Source organism: Stegodyphus dumicola, chromosome X1, assembly GCF_044657685.1.
Source record: "Stegodyphus dumicola isolate Sdum_Otavi_A_Nest chromosome X1, ASM4465768v1".
Classification (NCBI taxonomy): domain Eukaryota; kingdom Metazoa; phylum Arthropoda; class Arachnida; order Araneae; family Eresidae; genus Stegodyphus; species Stegodyphus dumicola.
In genome coordinates, this window is record NC_140780.1 from 62,733,914 (window position 1) to 62,750,279 (window position 16,366).

Genomic DNA, 16,366 nt, shown 5'->3' on the forward strand with positions numbered 1-16,366 from the left:
TGTACGCTACACAGTGCGTTGAGAACTACTGTATGGGTCGCCACTGTTGTAGCTGGTGGTGATTTCGGCTATTGTACCTCTTCGGTCACGGCGAACAATACGTAGCATTCTGTCGTCGACGGCTTGTCGTTTCACCATCCATTCACCACTTTCGATATGTGCTCACAAGAATTGCACATGAACAGCCCTCTAAACGCACTGTTTCTGATATTGATGTTCCCATTCGCAGAGCCATAACGATTTGACCTTTATCGAAGTCTGATAAATCAGCTGATTTTCCCATTATGTCGCTAATCGCGCTATGTTTGGAAAGACAACGCATAGCCGCTTTATATACTTAAACATCAGCCGCGCATGCGCAGTGGTTTTGTTCCTGGGCGAGCCCATTGTTATAGATGGTGGTCATAATGTAATGGCTCTTCGGTATATATACAGGGTGTTTCAGCAAATCGGTTACAAAGTTTCAGGAGAGATAGAGTACACCTAGACGATGAAACATCACATAGCAATGCATGGTCGAAAAGGCTTTCTTGCCGCGGTAGTGACAGCAAAAACAAAGGAAGAATATGAACAGGGTTGAGAAAACATGTTCATTATGCTTAGTACAGCAGAAATCAAGAAATGACAACAAAAATACACAGTGATCGTCATTAAAGAAGTTGTTCGAAATTATGACTTTTTACTTAGCTTTACTTATTTTTTTAGCAATAATTTAATTTCGGAGTACTGCATTTTCTAAAAATGTACTCCGAAATTAAATTATTGCTGAAAATAATAAAGGATATATTATAGTGCTTTTCAGACGGTTTTTACTGCCACAGCGACATCTAATGTTGATGTTTCAATAAACAGTGAACGTGCACTTTAAAGTGCCTGTTTTCTAAATCTTTCTTTACAATAAGCCTTAGAATTCGCCAAAGGAACTCCTAATTAAGGATACTTTAAATTTTATTATACCTGCACTTTTAAATGTGGATATGTAAAAACTGTAAAGATATTTCAGCTTTAAAGATACCTTTTTTACAGAATACAGAACGGCGTATGCCTGCGAAGGCGGCCAGCTTCATATAAGTTGCGAAGAAGGCTATCTCATTCATCTCATCCGTGCCAATTATGGACGTTTCAGCATCAGTATCTGCAACGAACACGGTAGCTTGGACTGGAGTGTCGATTGCTCATCTCATCGCTCTTACTATGTTATTTATGAACGGTAAGTTTTGCGAATGCCTTTTAGGGAACTAAAGAGCGCGTATTTTCAAAATCCTAGGTTAATTTAGTTTTTTTTTTTTTTTTTTCCGGTATCGCCTTTGTAACTGAATGATGATAGCTAACAATCTGTTTCATTGAAATGTAAATTTAGTACACAGAAATTTTTGCTCCTATGCAGATTAGAATTTCCTATTTTATTTTCTCTCTTAATGTAACATATTTACTTCTCAAATCGTGCTCATTTACAGATATTTATTCAAACCGCATAATTCCAGACATGAACCGTAATCTAAGTTGCATTCATATGATCATGTGGTGGTAGAGGGCATGAACTCTTAAGTTGAAGGTTAGCACGCATTAGTCAACACGGTATAGTATAGATAAGATCCAGACGAGAACTCAAACCATTTATATATTTGGTACCATCTGTTACCAAACTGAATCAAAATACAAGTTTCACACCTGCAAATAACTACATTTTCTATACCATGTAGACATTTTTAAGTAATAAGTAATATATTGATAATCTCAGTAAACAGTAAATAATTTACTGACTCAATTTCAAAGTGAACTACAGGGTACTACATAACTTTGAGGAAGCGGTTTCGATAAAACAGTGAAGTCCTTGGAAGTAAAGCAATATTTAAACAATTTTTATTTTAGTTTTTCAAAATAGCAAAATTCTGTAAATTAAATATTTTTTGCCTGGATTACTGATAGGTAATCAGCTGCTAATCTTAACTGATGTTGTGTTTTTCTTGAATGTGTAAAACAAGACCGAATCTAAACGAATATCATATTCCAGTTTCAAAAGCATTTTAATTAAGTATCATGTTTAAATTCATTTATATTATTCTACCCAATTTTTCAATTTAATTTATTACTATCGAGAATGAAGAATGAAGAACCTTTTTTACTTTATTTTTTTTTTTTTTTTTTTTTTTTTTTTTTAGGTGTAACTTAATGTCCAGCTGCGTCGTAAGTGCAACCAGTGAAACATTTGCTGACCCTTGTCCAGGTACATTTAAATATCTGGAAGTACAATACCAGTGCATTTTAGGTAAGTTAAAAAATTTTATTTAAAATTTTTTTCGCCTTAAACACAATGATTGTTATGTTTTACTTCATTTTGTCATACGTAGTTTTACGTAATAAATGCGCGTCGATTAAAAAATGCTGCAAGGAAATATCCCAGAATTGTAAAAGAAAGCTAAATAATAATTCGTGAAGACATGAAAGTAATTTTTTCCCCCTCGTTTTCTTTTTCTATTTTTGGGGGGCGGGCGGAGGAGACGAAATAGTTTATTCGCTAAAATATGCAGACATTTCTCCTTTGTAAAAAAGGGTTGTCAAACGTCTGACCTTATTCCAACTATTTTTATTAAACGTGTATCTTTTTATTCATCTATCTATATATAAGAGAACAATAGGTAAGGTAAAATGTACTAATTTTAATTTTCAATAGATCCTTAGCTCTCCATTTCAATTTTGGTTTTTCTCCTTTCTGTCCAAAAAAAAAAAAAAAAAAAAAAAAAAAAAAAAATAGGAAATAAAATGCTATGCTCTATACTGCGTCACTTCAAAACTAAGCTATGTCATATAATGCTAACGATGTAGATACTTACATATCGCTTTAGCCAATGATGATTTCTCATTTGGGAATCGAAATTAACAGTAGCCAATGGGAACCAATCTGAACCTAAACTAAATCATTCTGCAAAAAACTTTCGTCTTAGACACGTTGCATTTCTGCTCGCACTTGCTGGCCTGCCATCATATTGCTGCTTATTTCTGAATTGCATTGATACTTGATGTGATCGATAATGGGCGCGCAGTTTGGCCTTTGACGCTGCGTAATTTAAGTAAAAAATGCGCTTCTCAAGATTTTTTTTTTTTTTTTGGTCCAAAAATAAAATATGTCCTAGTGACCATGAATGCTTTGTTTCCGCCATCAACCTCTAGAACATCACATACATACACTGTAACCATAGAAGTTCTTATCCGGCGTTTATTTTCGCAACCACTGCTCGTAGACACATACTTCTAACTAAGAAAATGTTTTAAATGCCGCATATACTCATTTTTTTTGCCATTTTTTTAACTTTAAAGAAATCAATTTTGTAAAAATTACCAAATATAACTTTTTATATGTTCCTTCGGTTTCTGTACTTATAGTTAGGAAACTTTTATACTCTATATAAAATATAAAGCGCAGAAATTTGACTCTCCATATGACCAAATGAACAGAGATATTTAATTTCAAAATTAGCAAGTACACAACTTCCTCTTCAAATATTTTTATCATAATTAACTCATTAAAAGTCGTGCTACGAGTGACTTCTTTGAACTTGTTAGTTTACCAGTTAATTAGTTTAATAGAGGTAAATTTAAAATCCCTTCTTTTCTTAAAATATTTTGCACAACTCTGGTTCTGCATTTCTACATTTTCAATTTCACTGCCTTCTCATTCTTAACGAGCAATTTTCTAACCAACTTCAGACTCTCATTTCAATACTTAACTTTTCTTTGTCTATAGCCCAATCAACAATATTCTCTTTTAGAAATTTTTCTCACCAATTTGCGTCCACAATTAGAGCACTAGGAATTTGTACGCCAATTAAAATTTGTCCTTGCAATTGCATTTTTAAACATCTTTAGCATCTCAGTTTAAAAGTTGGAACCGTCACGACAATAACAAGGCACTATTCTTCCAGAAGTTTTTCCAACAAAATGGCTAAAACTGAGCAATCTAAGCTGCTTAAGTGCTAGAAATTTATTATTGTGCTAATTATTATATAATTGTTGTGTATGGTGTATGTATGTTACGGTGAAACACCGAAATCTGGAGAATGTCGAATTTCACCGGTGAATGTCAACATTCACATAGTCTCTTGGTGTATGTCCGAAATATTTCCCAAATACTCTTATTTCTGACTTACACCGGTCAATGTCGACATTCACCATGTACTAATGGTGAATGTTGAACATATAACAATATTATATTTTCTTCTCCGTAATTCAGTCGCGAATAAACGCACTTGAGACTTGAAATAAGAACTTAAAAACATGAGAACCTAAGACACACAATACATTCAAAATGAGAAAGGAAAATAATAGAAGTTAAAAACTTACTTAATTATAAAAATTCTAAAGGAGAAAATAAAATAACAGTAATAAAAAACTTACTAAATTATGTGATTCAAATCTTATTTATTGCAACAACTTAAACTATTATGGCACTTTATGACCTCTCTTTTCGACTTTCACCAGAGCATATCTGTGATTGTCAACATACACCAGTGAGGGTCCGAATATACAAGAATGTAGTGAAATATTCAGTCTTTCACCGACGTATTTGGTGAATGTTTGATATTCTTCGGTGAAAGTCGACATTCTCCAATTTCGGTCTTTCACGGTAACATCTATATAGTATATGTATATACATTTATATATATATATACTATATGTACATAGGTGTGTATGTGTGTTTACATAAGATAAGGTATTTCAGTTTTCATTGCGTACCCTAAAATGTGATTCTTAGATGCAGTGACTAAAGATCAAAACTATTATTAATTTTTTAAATGGGAGAGCTTTGAAAAAATAATTAAATTCTAATATTTAATGTTTGTTATACGTCTGCAGAAAGTATGACAACTTCCAGTTCATCTAGTTCTGAAGTCATTAGCACTGCAAGTACTACGACGAGGCCGCCAATTATTATTCCTCTGACACGGTCGAGCAGACCAACAATTTTCACTACTCCAGTAACTACAACTTTTACCCCCAAACTGTCAACCATTTCATACACCACGGCAAGCACCCTGTCCACTACAAGTACGTATGCTATTACGAAAATTTTCCCTTTCACTGAATTTCGTGTTTTGGTGCATCTTTAATTTTAAACATTTTTTCAGAATATATACCTCCCAGATCTACAACAGCAATGACATTGTTCAATAAAGAAGAGCACTGCTACCCGACTCATTCAAGAAATCTTTCTTGGGACTGGACAAAAGCTGGAACAGAAGTTGTGCAAAAGTGTCCTGGTGGTACATTTGGTAAGCCCATTTTAAGCCAAATTTCAGCGTCAGCATGCAGAAGAAGAACATTTCTTTTGCAACATTCTTATGCCTTCGTTTCTAATTAAAAACGGAAGGGCTGTAGATGAACTTGGATGAAATTATTTGGAAGAACTCAGCATTCATTAAGTATTGATTTCAGTGTATAACGCTCTGTGTATTTGGAAAGTCAAATGCAGATAGGCTCCTTTTTTAAATGTTTAGTTTCTTAAAAAAACATAACCGTTTTCTCCACAGATGAAACATAGGGCTTCATATTTACAAAATATTTACAGAATTAATAAAAACATATTTACAAAATAATAAAAACAATTTACATACATTACAAACATATTTACAAAATTAATAATACAAATTACAAACATATTTACAAAATTAATAAAAAAATTAGTAACAGACAGTAGTAGGAAAGAGAAAACACACCGTTAAAAAGTAGACTTGGTAACAAATTTTCGCAGAGCAGACAAAATCCTTTTCCATTTAGTAAAATCAGAAAAAAAGTTGGCGGCAAGAAAGTGGGAAGTGTCCGGAATTCATTTCGAGGCGTAAAAGCCTCAAAAGCATTGTCTTTGGCGTAAAAGATTTTGAGCCTGGTGTGTTTTCCTGAAATCAAATAAACAAATCACAAGCTTGAACCTCTTTAAACCCACCAATGGCCAGCTCGATAAGAGTGTTGTATGACTGTTTTCGCTATTTCCTTAACACGAAGTGCTCGTACAAGCCAACTTTCTTTAAAAATCCTTCCATGTAGGCATTCCTCTCTGTCAGCACTCTTTCCACAATCCGTTAATCTAAACCTTATCCGCTTTACATTCCTGTTCAAAACTCTATGCACATGGAATAACTGAGTTAAAATGTAATCAAATATAAAATAAAGCTGTTTTAATTGAAGCCAGATTGATCAGATGAATGAGGCCACTAATTTGTCTTTCAGAATTCATTGAGAATTTTTCTTTTGAAATCCCTGCATAAATCTGAATTTAAAAAATATATATATATATGCCATTTTAGACAATTTAGAATATTTTTAAATTTCATCTTGATCGAAAAGTAATGCAGGATTGGGACAGAGAGCTTCAAATAAAATTATATTTGTTATGCAAATTTACCATGTTCTATTGCCTCTCATGTTTTCAGGATATTTCATTACTTTCTAATCAACCCTATATTTTATTTTGGCTAGCCCACTTAGTTTCTAGAGTAATATTATATTATATTTACATTGTTGATAACGTAATGATTATTTCCATATAATACCACATTTTTTTTTTTTTTTAGGTGAAGCTCGATGGCGATGTGGAACAAATCCTGTCCAGTGGGTACCTGAAAGTCCAGATCTGAGTGAATGCAGTTCTTTATGGGTGGATAATTTAAGAAACAGAGTGCGTGGTATCCTCTTGTAACTTATTAATAATTACATTATTTATGGAGCAAATATATCGAGTGCAGTTTTGTTGTTATACCAGTATAATTTCTTTGACTGCATAATATCCTCCCGTGTCAGTATTTTAGCATATAAACATGAAATTAATTCAGTAACTTTATTTTGAAAGCATCAGAATGCCTAGGCATTTTTAATTATTCATAATTTGTGATACATAAAGAAATTATTATTATTACACTCTTGTTTGCGAAAAATTGAAAAACTCTATGCAATCATGTGAATAAATTGACAGGAAATTATAAGTAGTGTACGATTGTAGGATGACTATTCTTTGTAAATCTAATCTGAAGCAAGTTTATCTAGCAAGGTTTTTTTTAAGGAGATAAAACCCTACTAGATTGACAAGCGAATTATCACTCTGTATGAAAGTACTACAGAATCCCAAAAAGGTTTTAAAACACACTTTTCATTTAAAACTTGAATGTAACAACGGCTAGCAAAATTACTAAAGCCGGAATACTAATTTTGCAGAGCTGGCCGAGAGAAAGTACAAACTGAGAGCATCAGTTCCAAAAGCTCTATATCTAAAATTTTCAAAAACTCCGCCTTAAGTACGCGTATTTATTTGCATCGTGGTCAGGGTTAACAAAAGGAGAAGAGACGAAGCAGATCCAAATCATGTGTAAGAAAATTGGTCATTTAACATAAACCGTGCGTGATATGCGAAGGATTAAAATTTCAGAGTGATAACGCATATGTGGCCAGAATATTTCGCTCTGAACTGTGGTGTTAGCCCTAAAAATAAAGGTCTACAGCGGATTTTAAAATAGTGTTTGGTTATTTGCCAGAGGTAAACGTTTATGAGAACTCACTATATCTTGTGGACTACAGAGGGTATAAGCATGCTAAACCTTTCGAACAGAAAAGAAGGATTTACCTGCGAGAAAGAGGGCTTTCCTAACGTAAAGCTCGTATGAGCTTAGTGCCTTGTCAATAATTTGTGTGTGTTGAAGGAGTGGGTTTAGAGAACTAGACAAGTCGCAAATTGGCAATGGATCACAAATTGCCGCTGTTGTCGTCGTCAACAGCACGCCGGCATCTATTGTTTGCATTCCTTTGGACAGGATTTTCGTCACACAAAATCATTGACGTCTGCAGCTACAATGGTCACGTAACACAGCCGTTGCTGTGCCAACTGGCAACAGATCGCTTCTTCCGATAAATCGCACATCAACTTGGATTACAACTATGATCGAGTACGCGTTAGGCACTGTGGGACCTGAACCCATTCTTCCGGAGTGCATTATCTAGCCATAAACATAAGTATATTAATGTTTTACACAATTGATATGACGACTAATTTTTCTTAGGTTGATGGCGGAGATTCTGTCGTAAATATTGCTACTGAATTATCGGTAATGACTCACAGGAAACCATTATACGGAGGAGATGTGAGGCATGCCACTGAAATCTTGCATCGACTTGTAGCCAAGATGGCAGATAAGATGAAAGAAATAGCAGATGATAAACAACGACATCAGCTACTTCAAGAATTATTAGAGGTATTCTCGACAAGATTACTTTATTAATGTGTAACTTTTTTAAGAAAATTTTTGTTATTAATAAAAAATGTTTATCTTTTATTGTATAATTCTCCCCAAATTATGAATTAGACGATAACCAGATAACTAACTTCCTTTGTAGAAAAATATATTCATTAACGAAGAACTAAAATCGCTTTTTTAAAAAAAATAACTTCATTCTGCTAATTAGGTTATTAAAGAATAATGATTTTTATTAAATCAACTTATTATGATAAACTCATTTTTGCTTAAATTAAAGCTAATTTAACCTCGAAAGATGAATTTTCGATCATAAATGATTACAACACAAATAACAGCTAAAATTCTGCATCAACATGATGTGCAAAACTAAAACTAATGAATATAAATACACTTCAGTTTCTCTCAGGAATAAGGACAACACGAAAGCAAATTGTTTAGAGCTCACGAGTTAAATTCTATTCCAACGCTTAGCTCGTGTGGTTTCACAAACGAATTACCTCATATTCAACAGGAAAAAAAAAAAAAAAAAGTCACCAGCTAACAGAAATACTTCTCACAACCAGAGGAGATCTTTATGTCCGGCGGGCGTTCGCAGCTCTCCTTCAGTTGATTTAGATTTTTACACCTGTTTAAAACTCCTCTCATTTACATATTCTGGTGAAGTAAATAAAATTGTAACAGTATGGGGCAGATTTTAGCATAAGCAAAACGTCTTACTTAAAATAAGACTTAAAAACTGGCTGTTAAAATAAAGGATGAATCGTATGAAGCCAAAAAACTTCTGCTTAAAAAAAAAAAAAAAAAAAAAAAAAATTCCACCTTTCTTTCAATAAAACATTTTGGATTGTATAAGTTATGTAGTCTGCGTTTTTAGAATGATTCGTAAATATAAAATCTAACATTTTACATGATCCTCATTTTAGAAATTCCAATTATTAAAATATTCAGTTTACTTAATCAGCCGAAAACTTTTCACACTTAAAGTGCAAAATTCATGAAGATAATTAGAAAACGGATGTACTGATTTAGATCAGATTTCAACTGTTATGGCCAAAGGAAAACAAACAAACAAAGGCTCTTTTTTTTTTTTTTTTTTTTTTTTTCCTAGGCTTAAATGATTTTGAAGTCTAGATGGTATATTGATGTAGCCAGTTCGAGTGAATTTGAGAAAGGCAATTATTTAAGCTCCAAATCAAACTATGTAGAAATAATATTTTTTGTCTGAAAAGTGAATCATAAAATTAAGTCTAAAAAAAGTCTAATCAAAGACAATTTTTTGTTATACCCATGCCTTTAAAAAAAAAAAAAAAAAAAAAAAAAAAAAAAAACAAATACGGAATTTTTTCAATATACTTTTGCGTGTAAAAATTAACACTGAAGAGGACATATTTCTATACTTCTTCAACACATATTTAACAGATCGTTAAAAAATTTACTAGCGGTCGAGCGATAAAGTCGCTGAACACTGGCAGTTTGGTCCGGGGTTCGAATCCGTGCGAATGGGCTGGCTGCAGGGGCGTCTGAATAGATTTTACACATGGGGTCTTCTCCAGTGTATATGAGCCAGATTCCTGTAGAAAGTCCTCCTCGAAGGCATTTCTTCCCTTAGGCAGATAACCATCGAGTACTTTGCCATATTCAACTAAATAAAACTAAATAAAACATTTGTATTACGCATAATCTAATAATGAGATGTTAATACTGCTAATGTACACGGCACCGCACAAAACATTATAAAGCTAAAAATTGCTGATAAAATGTTTAATATTACGGAAAAATTGATATTCTTATACTCACTTGGAAAATTTATGGTTTTCTTAAAATCTGCGTCAGTTGCTGTCGGTGAAATTAATATCTATGCCTCAATGATCCCAAACGCATCTTTTTCAAATTAGACCGTTGTATGTTGCCGATATGCGTTAAGCTTCAGCCGTCCATTCTGCTTAAAACATATGAATTCTAATTTATTATTTTTATTTTCTTTTTAAAACTTATTAACTGAAATGTCAAATGGTTCAAAACTGAAGTTAAGTCTCTAGAAAGCGCATCCATTTTTTGAAGCCCTTTCCGTTCTTTTTCACATAGATGGCCCAAGAAAATATCGTGCTCAAGGAGTGACGTTCTCAAAGTGATGACACCAGTCATCATCTGCCATGTAGGTTATCTTTACACCAAGTGATTCATTAATTCCTAATTCTTCCACCATTTTCCTTGTACTTGGACTTAACTTACAGGTGGATATTTAAAATATTTAGAAAGGATATTTCTTTTAAAATTCTGTCCACTTCTGTAAAGACTTTCAAGGTCTATGTAGAAAAAGATCTTTCCTTGTGATCTACTTTTTGTTTGTTTGTTTGCTTAGTGCCTTTTATTATCTTTGTTGCTTTAGTTTAGACTAGTGCCGAATATCTATTCGTTAACTAGAGTAAGAAACGCTTTTCACAATTCATACTCTCTCGAATTCATTCCCAGTAATTTCTCTCTCTCTCCTGTTGTTTGCACCAGTTTCTGAATGTGAAATTCTCTAAGACACGGATGTTTATTATGATGTAACACGCGTCTCTTGTTATGTTTGGGATTATAAACTCGAGTACATCTTTGCCATGGCTACCATGCTTTGGCAGACCGATGACAAAAAAACTTAGTGAAGAACGGGGATTAAATTGGTGGTCTTGTTTGAATAAGACAAATATTGGAAAATGGCATTTTTATTCCGAACATTTAATTTGTATTAATCCAATAACATAGTTTTTTAAGGCAAAAGGGAAACAAAGTGGAGGCAAACAATTTATAATTAAACATTTTAAGATTATATTTTTATCCGTTGGTTGGTTAACTAATTATTTATGGCACAAAGCACAAGGGTTGTCTGTCTAATTTTTTATATTCTGTGTAATGTAAACTATGTACTGACATACATAAAATGATATATTTTAAACACTAATCAGATTTTATATTTATGATAAATGTGTGACAGAAAAAATATTTTTTATAGTGCGCAACGGATGTCACAAGCAATTTGCTTGAAGTTTCTCCATCTTGGGGAGAACTAGCAGCTAGTGAAAGAAGACATATTGCATCGACACTTCTTGAAGCTTTGGAGCGAAGTGGCTGGCTACTTGCTTCGGCCCATAGGTCGACGTTCTATTTCCGCAAAGCTTTACACAATCTTCGTGAGTTATTTGCATTTATACTTTTTTCAGAAAGGGTGAATATAAATATTTCGGCCAACGTTTATGGTGTTTAGAAAATTCATATGCTTACTGCATGAAGCTATTTGAGGAATTTTTTTAAAAATTCATATTACATCCAAATCTGTTAATATTTATCTCTGAAAAATAAATCATACTTGCAATAATTAATTTTTATCAAAGTAAGGAAAACTTTATTGAATATTTGGACTGCAGAAATTTCTGTGAAAATGTGAGATCTAAGACAAGCAGTAAGTAGTTTTATCTTTTAGTGCATATTTTGTGTCGAAAAATATCCGCGAACTTGAAATAATTCGATCATGATGAAACTGAAAGTAATGAGAAGATAAAGGTTTAGAAGTGATTAAAACAAGTATCAATAAGTTCATTTAATGAGCAGATATAGGTTTGAAACAGGCAGGGTAGCTCCGGTGCGGGTGTTCAAATTGTGCCTTGCAAAAGAACACCAGACAGGCAGTGGTGCCATTTCAAAGAAGTGCATAATGATAAATTTTTATTTCATGTAACTAATTTAGAAGCAAACGTTATTACACAGACTGCTTGACAAACGCACAGGATTACAAAGCTGATCACAGTGAAAAAAAAACAAAACTTGAATGAGTTAAAAAAACTAATAAAAACTAATAAAAACACGGCTAATTAAAAAAAATTATAGAAAGTAGCCTAATTAATATTTTTTTTTTCAAATCGAACTTGTTTTAAAAGAGGATGAAGAGTTTCTTTCATAACCCTTGAAAATTCCAAGTTTTTATAATAGATTATTTTTAATAGATTATTCATGCCAAATTAAAATTAAGAAATCAGCTCTTAAAATCAAATGCTGAAGAAAAGGTACAGCATGATTATAATTAAAGTCCCACTTTCAAAAAGGCCGTAAAATAAATGAATAAAAAATTTTAAAAAAACGCTGGTCGGAATGACCTGAATATACGTGAAGCAATGGGAATTTATCTGGCGAAAGGAGAAAAAGAATAGTTCAAGATTTTATCAATAAGTAGCGCCGTATTCGTTATAATATGCTATGTTATAATAAGGCGTGACATCCTTAGTTTTGATCTCTGCCTATCTTCCACCTTTATCCAGAACAAGAGACAAATTTCCGGTGGAGGATTTTAACAAACTGCTCAATTTATTAGCCAATATCATTATCGCTGGTGATTTAAATTGTCTCCACCAGGCTTAGCGTTGTAAAAATTCCAACACCGCTGGTCGTGGCTTCCTAAAACGGGCTCAGTGCGCCCAATTTAAAATTATACCGCCGGATTCACCCACACGATACGATGTACGGGCAGCCCCTTCTTATACTGATTTGGCTCTTTTTCGAAATATTCCTTTTGACTTTCACGTGACTGTGGAAAGTTGTCTTGGGACAATTTTCGATATAAACTTAACAGTAAAAGTTTTCCCTCTCTCGAAATTAAATCCAGTGACGATATTGACAAGGTTGTTGGTCATTTAACGTCTATCCTAACAGATACCTTTTAAGAAGTATCAAAACCCACCCTTCGCCCCAATTTTAATAAACTTCTAGCTGAAATCAAACTCAAAATTCGCGAAAAGACTAAAGTAAGAAGGCTTTGGCAAAGAATTAGAAGTCCTGACTTAAAATTACAACTTCGTGCTCTCCAAAATGAGATCAAGGCTTCATGCGATCAGTTCAATCAATCACGATACTCTAATCACATTCAGTCCCTAACGACCACAGATAACAGTCTTTGGCGTGCATCTGCCAGACTTCGCAAACACAAATCTCACATTCCGTCATTAGCTAATGACGCAGTGGTGGCTCATACAGACACGGAGAAAGCTGAATTAATTGTTGACAGTCTCCAAACACAATTCACACCACATAATGAAGGGATTTTTGCTAATACCGCAAATTCCTTCCTACTAGATGCTGAAAGATTTCTAAACTCTTCATGTCAGAGAGACATACATTAAACAACCATGCACGAAGTTAGCCAATATATCGTTAAATTAAATCCTAAGAAAGCGCCTGGATTGGACTCTATTTCGAACCGCATGATTAAATACTTACCTACCAGCTATCTATTTTTCTTAGTAATGCTCATAAATTATATGTTACTGCATTGTTATTTTCCTCAAAGCTGGAAGAGCGTGCTTATTGTGCCTATTCCGAAACCTGGCCAGTGCCATTCAAATCCTCAAAATTATAGACCTATCAGCCTCCTATCTTCGTTATCAAAGATTTACGAATTTGTGCTACTTAAACGCCTGAATGATTTTCTTCGGAGCTAAAAAGTCCTTATTGACGAGCAATGTAGTTTCCGAGCAAAACACTGCACAACGCACCAGCTTTTGAGAACAGGGAAGTTCATTCACGAAAGCTTTCGTAGCAAAATGCTTATTGGCCCCCTTTTTCTTGACATAGCCAAAGCATTTGATAGGAATTGGCATATGGGTATTATTATTAAGCTCATGCGACTTGGTATTCCGGCTCAACTTATTCACATAATTAACTCGTATCTCACTAATCGTTCTTTCTCAGTACGAGTTAATTCTATCATTTCGGCTCCCCGTCCAATCCTAAGTGGCGTAGCTCAAGGTAGTCTACTTGGACCGACTATATTATTATATATAATCTTTATCAACGACATTCCAAAACCACCCAGTGTTACTCTAGCATTCTATGCAGATGACACAGATTCTATGCAAATCAAAACTTGATTTTTCCTATCCCTAAACTTTCTCGAGCTAATGTAGCTCCCTCTAGTGTGCATCATGATAACCAATTATGCAGTTTTCCTATTTCTGCTCATTACTTACATATTTTTCTGATGTGGAGGTACATGGTTTTGAATCATAGGCACTCCGTAACTTATAATCATTGGCGCACCTCACGTTTAGACGTAAAAAAACACTTGTTTCCGTTATTCTGCGTCTGGGAAGCTCGTCAAAACTTTGTTAATGAAGGATCATACTCTGCTCTTGAAGCCTTTTTACAAGAATGGTGACTAAGTCAACAGCTCTGAAGACGTCACGGACATTAATGTGTATAAGACGTGACTTTGGTCCGGTGTCTGCGAAATCTATCTGCGAAATATGATTTGCAAGTTCGAAGAGACTTCAGTTTACATGAGATCTGGCAGAAAGAGGAAGGTAGTTGCTTCGACAATAGTGGAAGATATAGCTATAGCAGCGTTTACCAAACTTTTTTGACCGCGACCCGATAAGAGATTTTAAATTTTTTATTAATTAAAGACAATCCATTATCTTCATTTAAAACTTAAAGTAAATAAAGTAATTTTTTTTTACATATTTTGACTTTAGTGCGAAGGATGATGTTGTCTTTCATAACATAGTAATTTCAAATTAAGACTTAATGATGTTGATTTTATTCTCAAATTAGATTCGACATCCAATCTGTTTCGATAGATATTTTTTAAGTACACCAAGGCTGAGAACGCAGTTTCACACGTATAAGTGGTGACAAAAGGCATTAAAAATTGTATCGCTTTTTCGCTTACGCTTGGATATTCCTTTTGACAGCGCAACTAAAAATTAATTAGTGGTACAGTTTCAAACACTTTTTTAAGATTGATGTCGCATGAGATTTCAATTAAATTATCAACTTCTTGTTCACTAAGATTAAGCATTTCTTCCTTTTCAATATCGACAGAAAAAGGATCTTTAATCCACATATTATTTGAAGGATTATCCGGAAAATAGTCTTTCAAACTATTTATTAGCTCCGAAAGATGTTCTTGAATTGAAACTGGATAATGTTTCAAGATGTAAATTTTCTTCATCGTAGTTTGAATGGGTTTCAATAAATTTATGTAATGTTTCAAAAGATTTAAAATTTCCTTTTGAAAGTAGTTGTTTCCACAGTCATTTTTTAAATTATTGCAGCGACTTTTTCCGATACTTTGAAAATATTTAAACCAAAGCCTTGCAAATTTAAATTCGATTCATTGAATGTAGCAAATATGTCGCACAAATAAGCTACTTTTATTAACCACTCAAAATCGTGGAATCTATCCTTAAATGGAAAAATAGCATCTGTTTTAGATGGGTGGGTGTTCATTCAGAAATACCAAGGCTTCGTCTTTTAGCTCAAACGGACGTTTTAAAACGTTTCCTTTTGAAAGCCATCGTGAATTACAATACAAAAGGAGGTGTTTATGGTCACTCATCATTTCCTTGCATAATTCGATAAAAAGGTCTGATATTTAATGGACGAGACTTTATGTAGTTTACAAACTAGACACATTCTTCCAAAGTCATGTTTAAATTTAAAGGCATTCGTTTTGCCGCCAACGCTTGTTTATGGATAATAAAGTGCACCCATACACAATTAATTGCTAATTCTTGAATTTTTTTTAAACAAACCTTTATGACAGCCTCCCATTGCACGTGCTCCATCGCTACTTAGGCCAAAACACTTCATCCAATTAATACCGTGACTAGTGACAAAATCATTGGTAGCCTTAAAAAATTTCATCTGAGGTCGTTCTTGTCGATAGCCTTTTACAAAACAAAAAATTTTATTGTATGGTGTCTTTGTTAATATATCTAATAAAACACATTAGATTTGCATTATCCTCGATATCTGTGCTTTCATCTATTTGCAAGGAAAAAAACTTGCTCTTTTTTACTTGAGCAACTAGTTCTTCTTCTAAAGGTTTCGCGCAATCATCAATTCTCCATTTAACTGTATTATTTGATAATGGTATCGCCGAAAATAAACATTTTCCCTTTATTCCGCATAAATTGTTTGCGACAATTTTTAAAGCGGGAAGTATTAATTTTCTCCAGCATTTGTTTATAAAATAATTTATAAGAAAAAGTATTTTTATTACTTACCAATATGAAGTTGCTATTAATAATAGGTAACAATAACTATTGTCAAATAAAATAGGTAACAAAAATTCAAACATCACCTTGTTTTGA

General features: G+C 33.4%; 1 protein-coding gene across 1 annotated transcript in view; it reads left to right on the forward strand.

Moving 5' to 3' along the window:
• Positions 1-16,366, forward strand: part of LOC118205041 (latrophilin Cirl-like) — a 125,526-nt gene that overhangs the window by 74,569 nt on the left and 34,591 nt on the right. Inside the window, exons 5-11 of the mRNA XM_035377324.2 lie at positions 1,027-1,210; positions 2,163-2,269; positions 4,855-5,046; positions 5,127-5,270; positions 6,570-6,673; positions 8,046-8,237; positions 11,236-11,413. Coding sequence (XP_035233215.2) covers positions 1,027-1,210; positions 2,163-2,269; positions 4,855-5,046; positions 5,127-5,270; positions 6,570-6,673; positions 8,046-8,237; positions 11,236-11,413 — 1,101 coding nt within the window. The remainder of the gene's footprint in view (positions 1-1,026; positions 1,211-2,162; positions 2,270-4,854; positions 5,047-5,126; positions 5,271-6,569; positions 6,674-8,045; positions 8,238-11,235; positions 11,414-16,366) is intronic.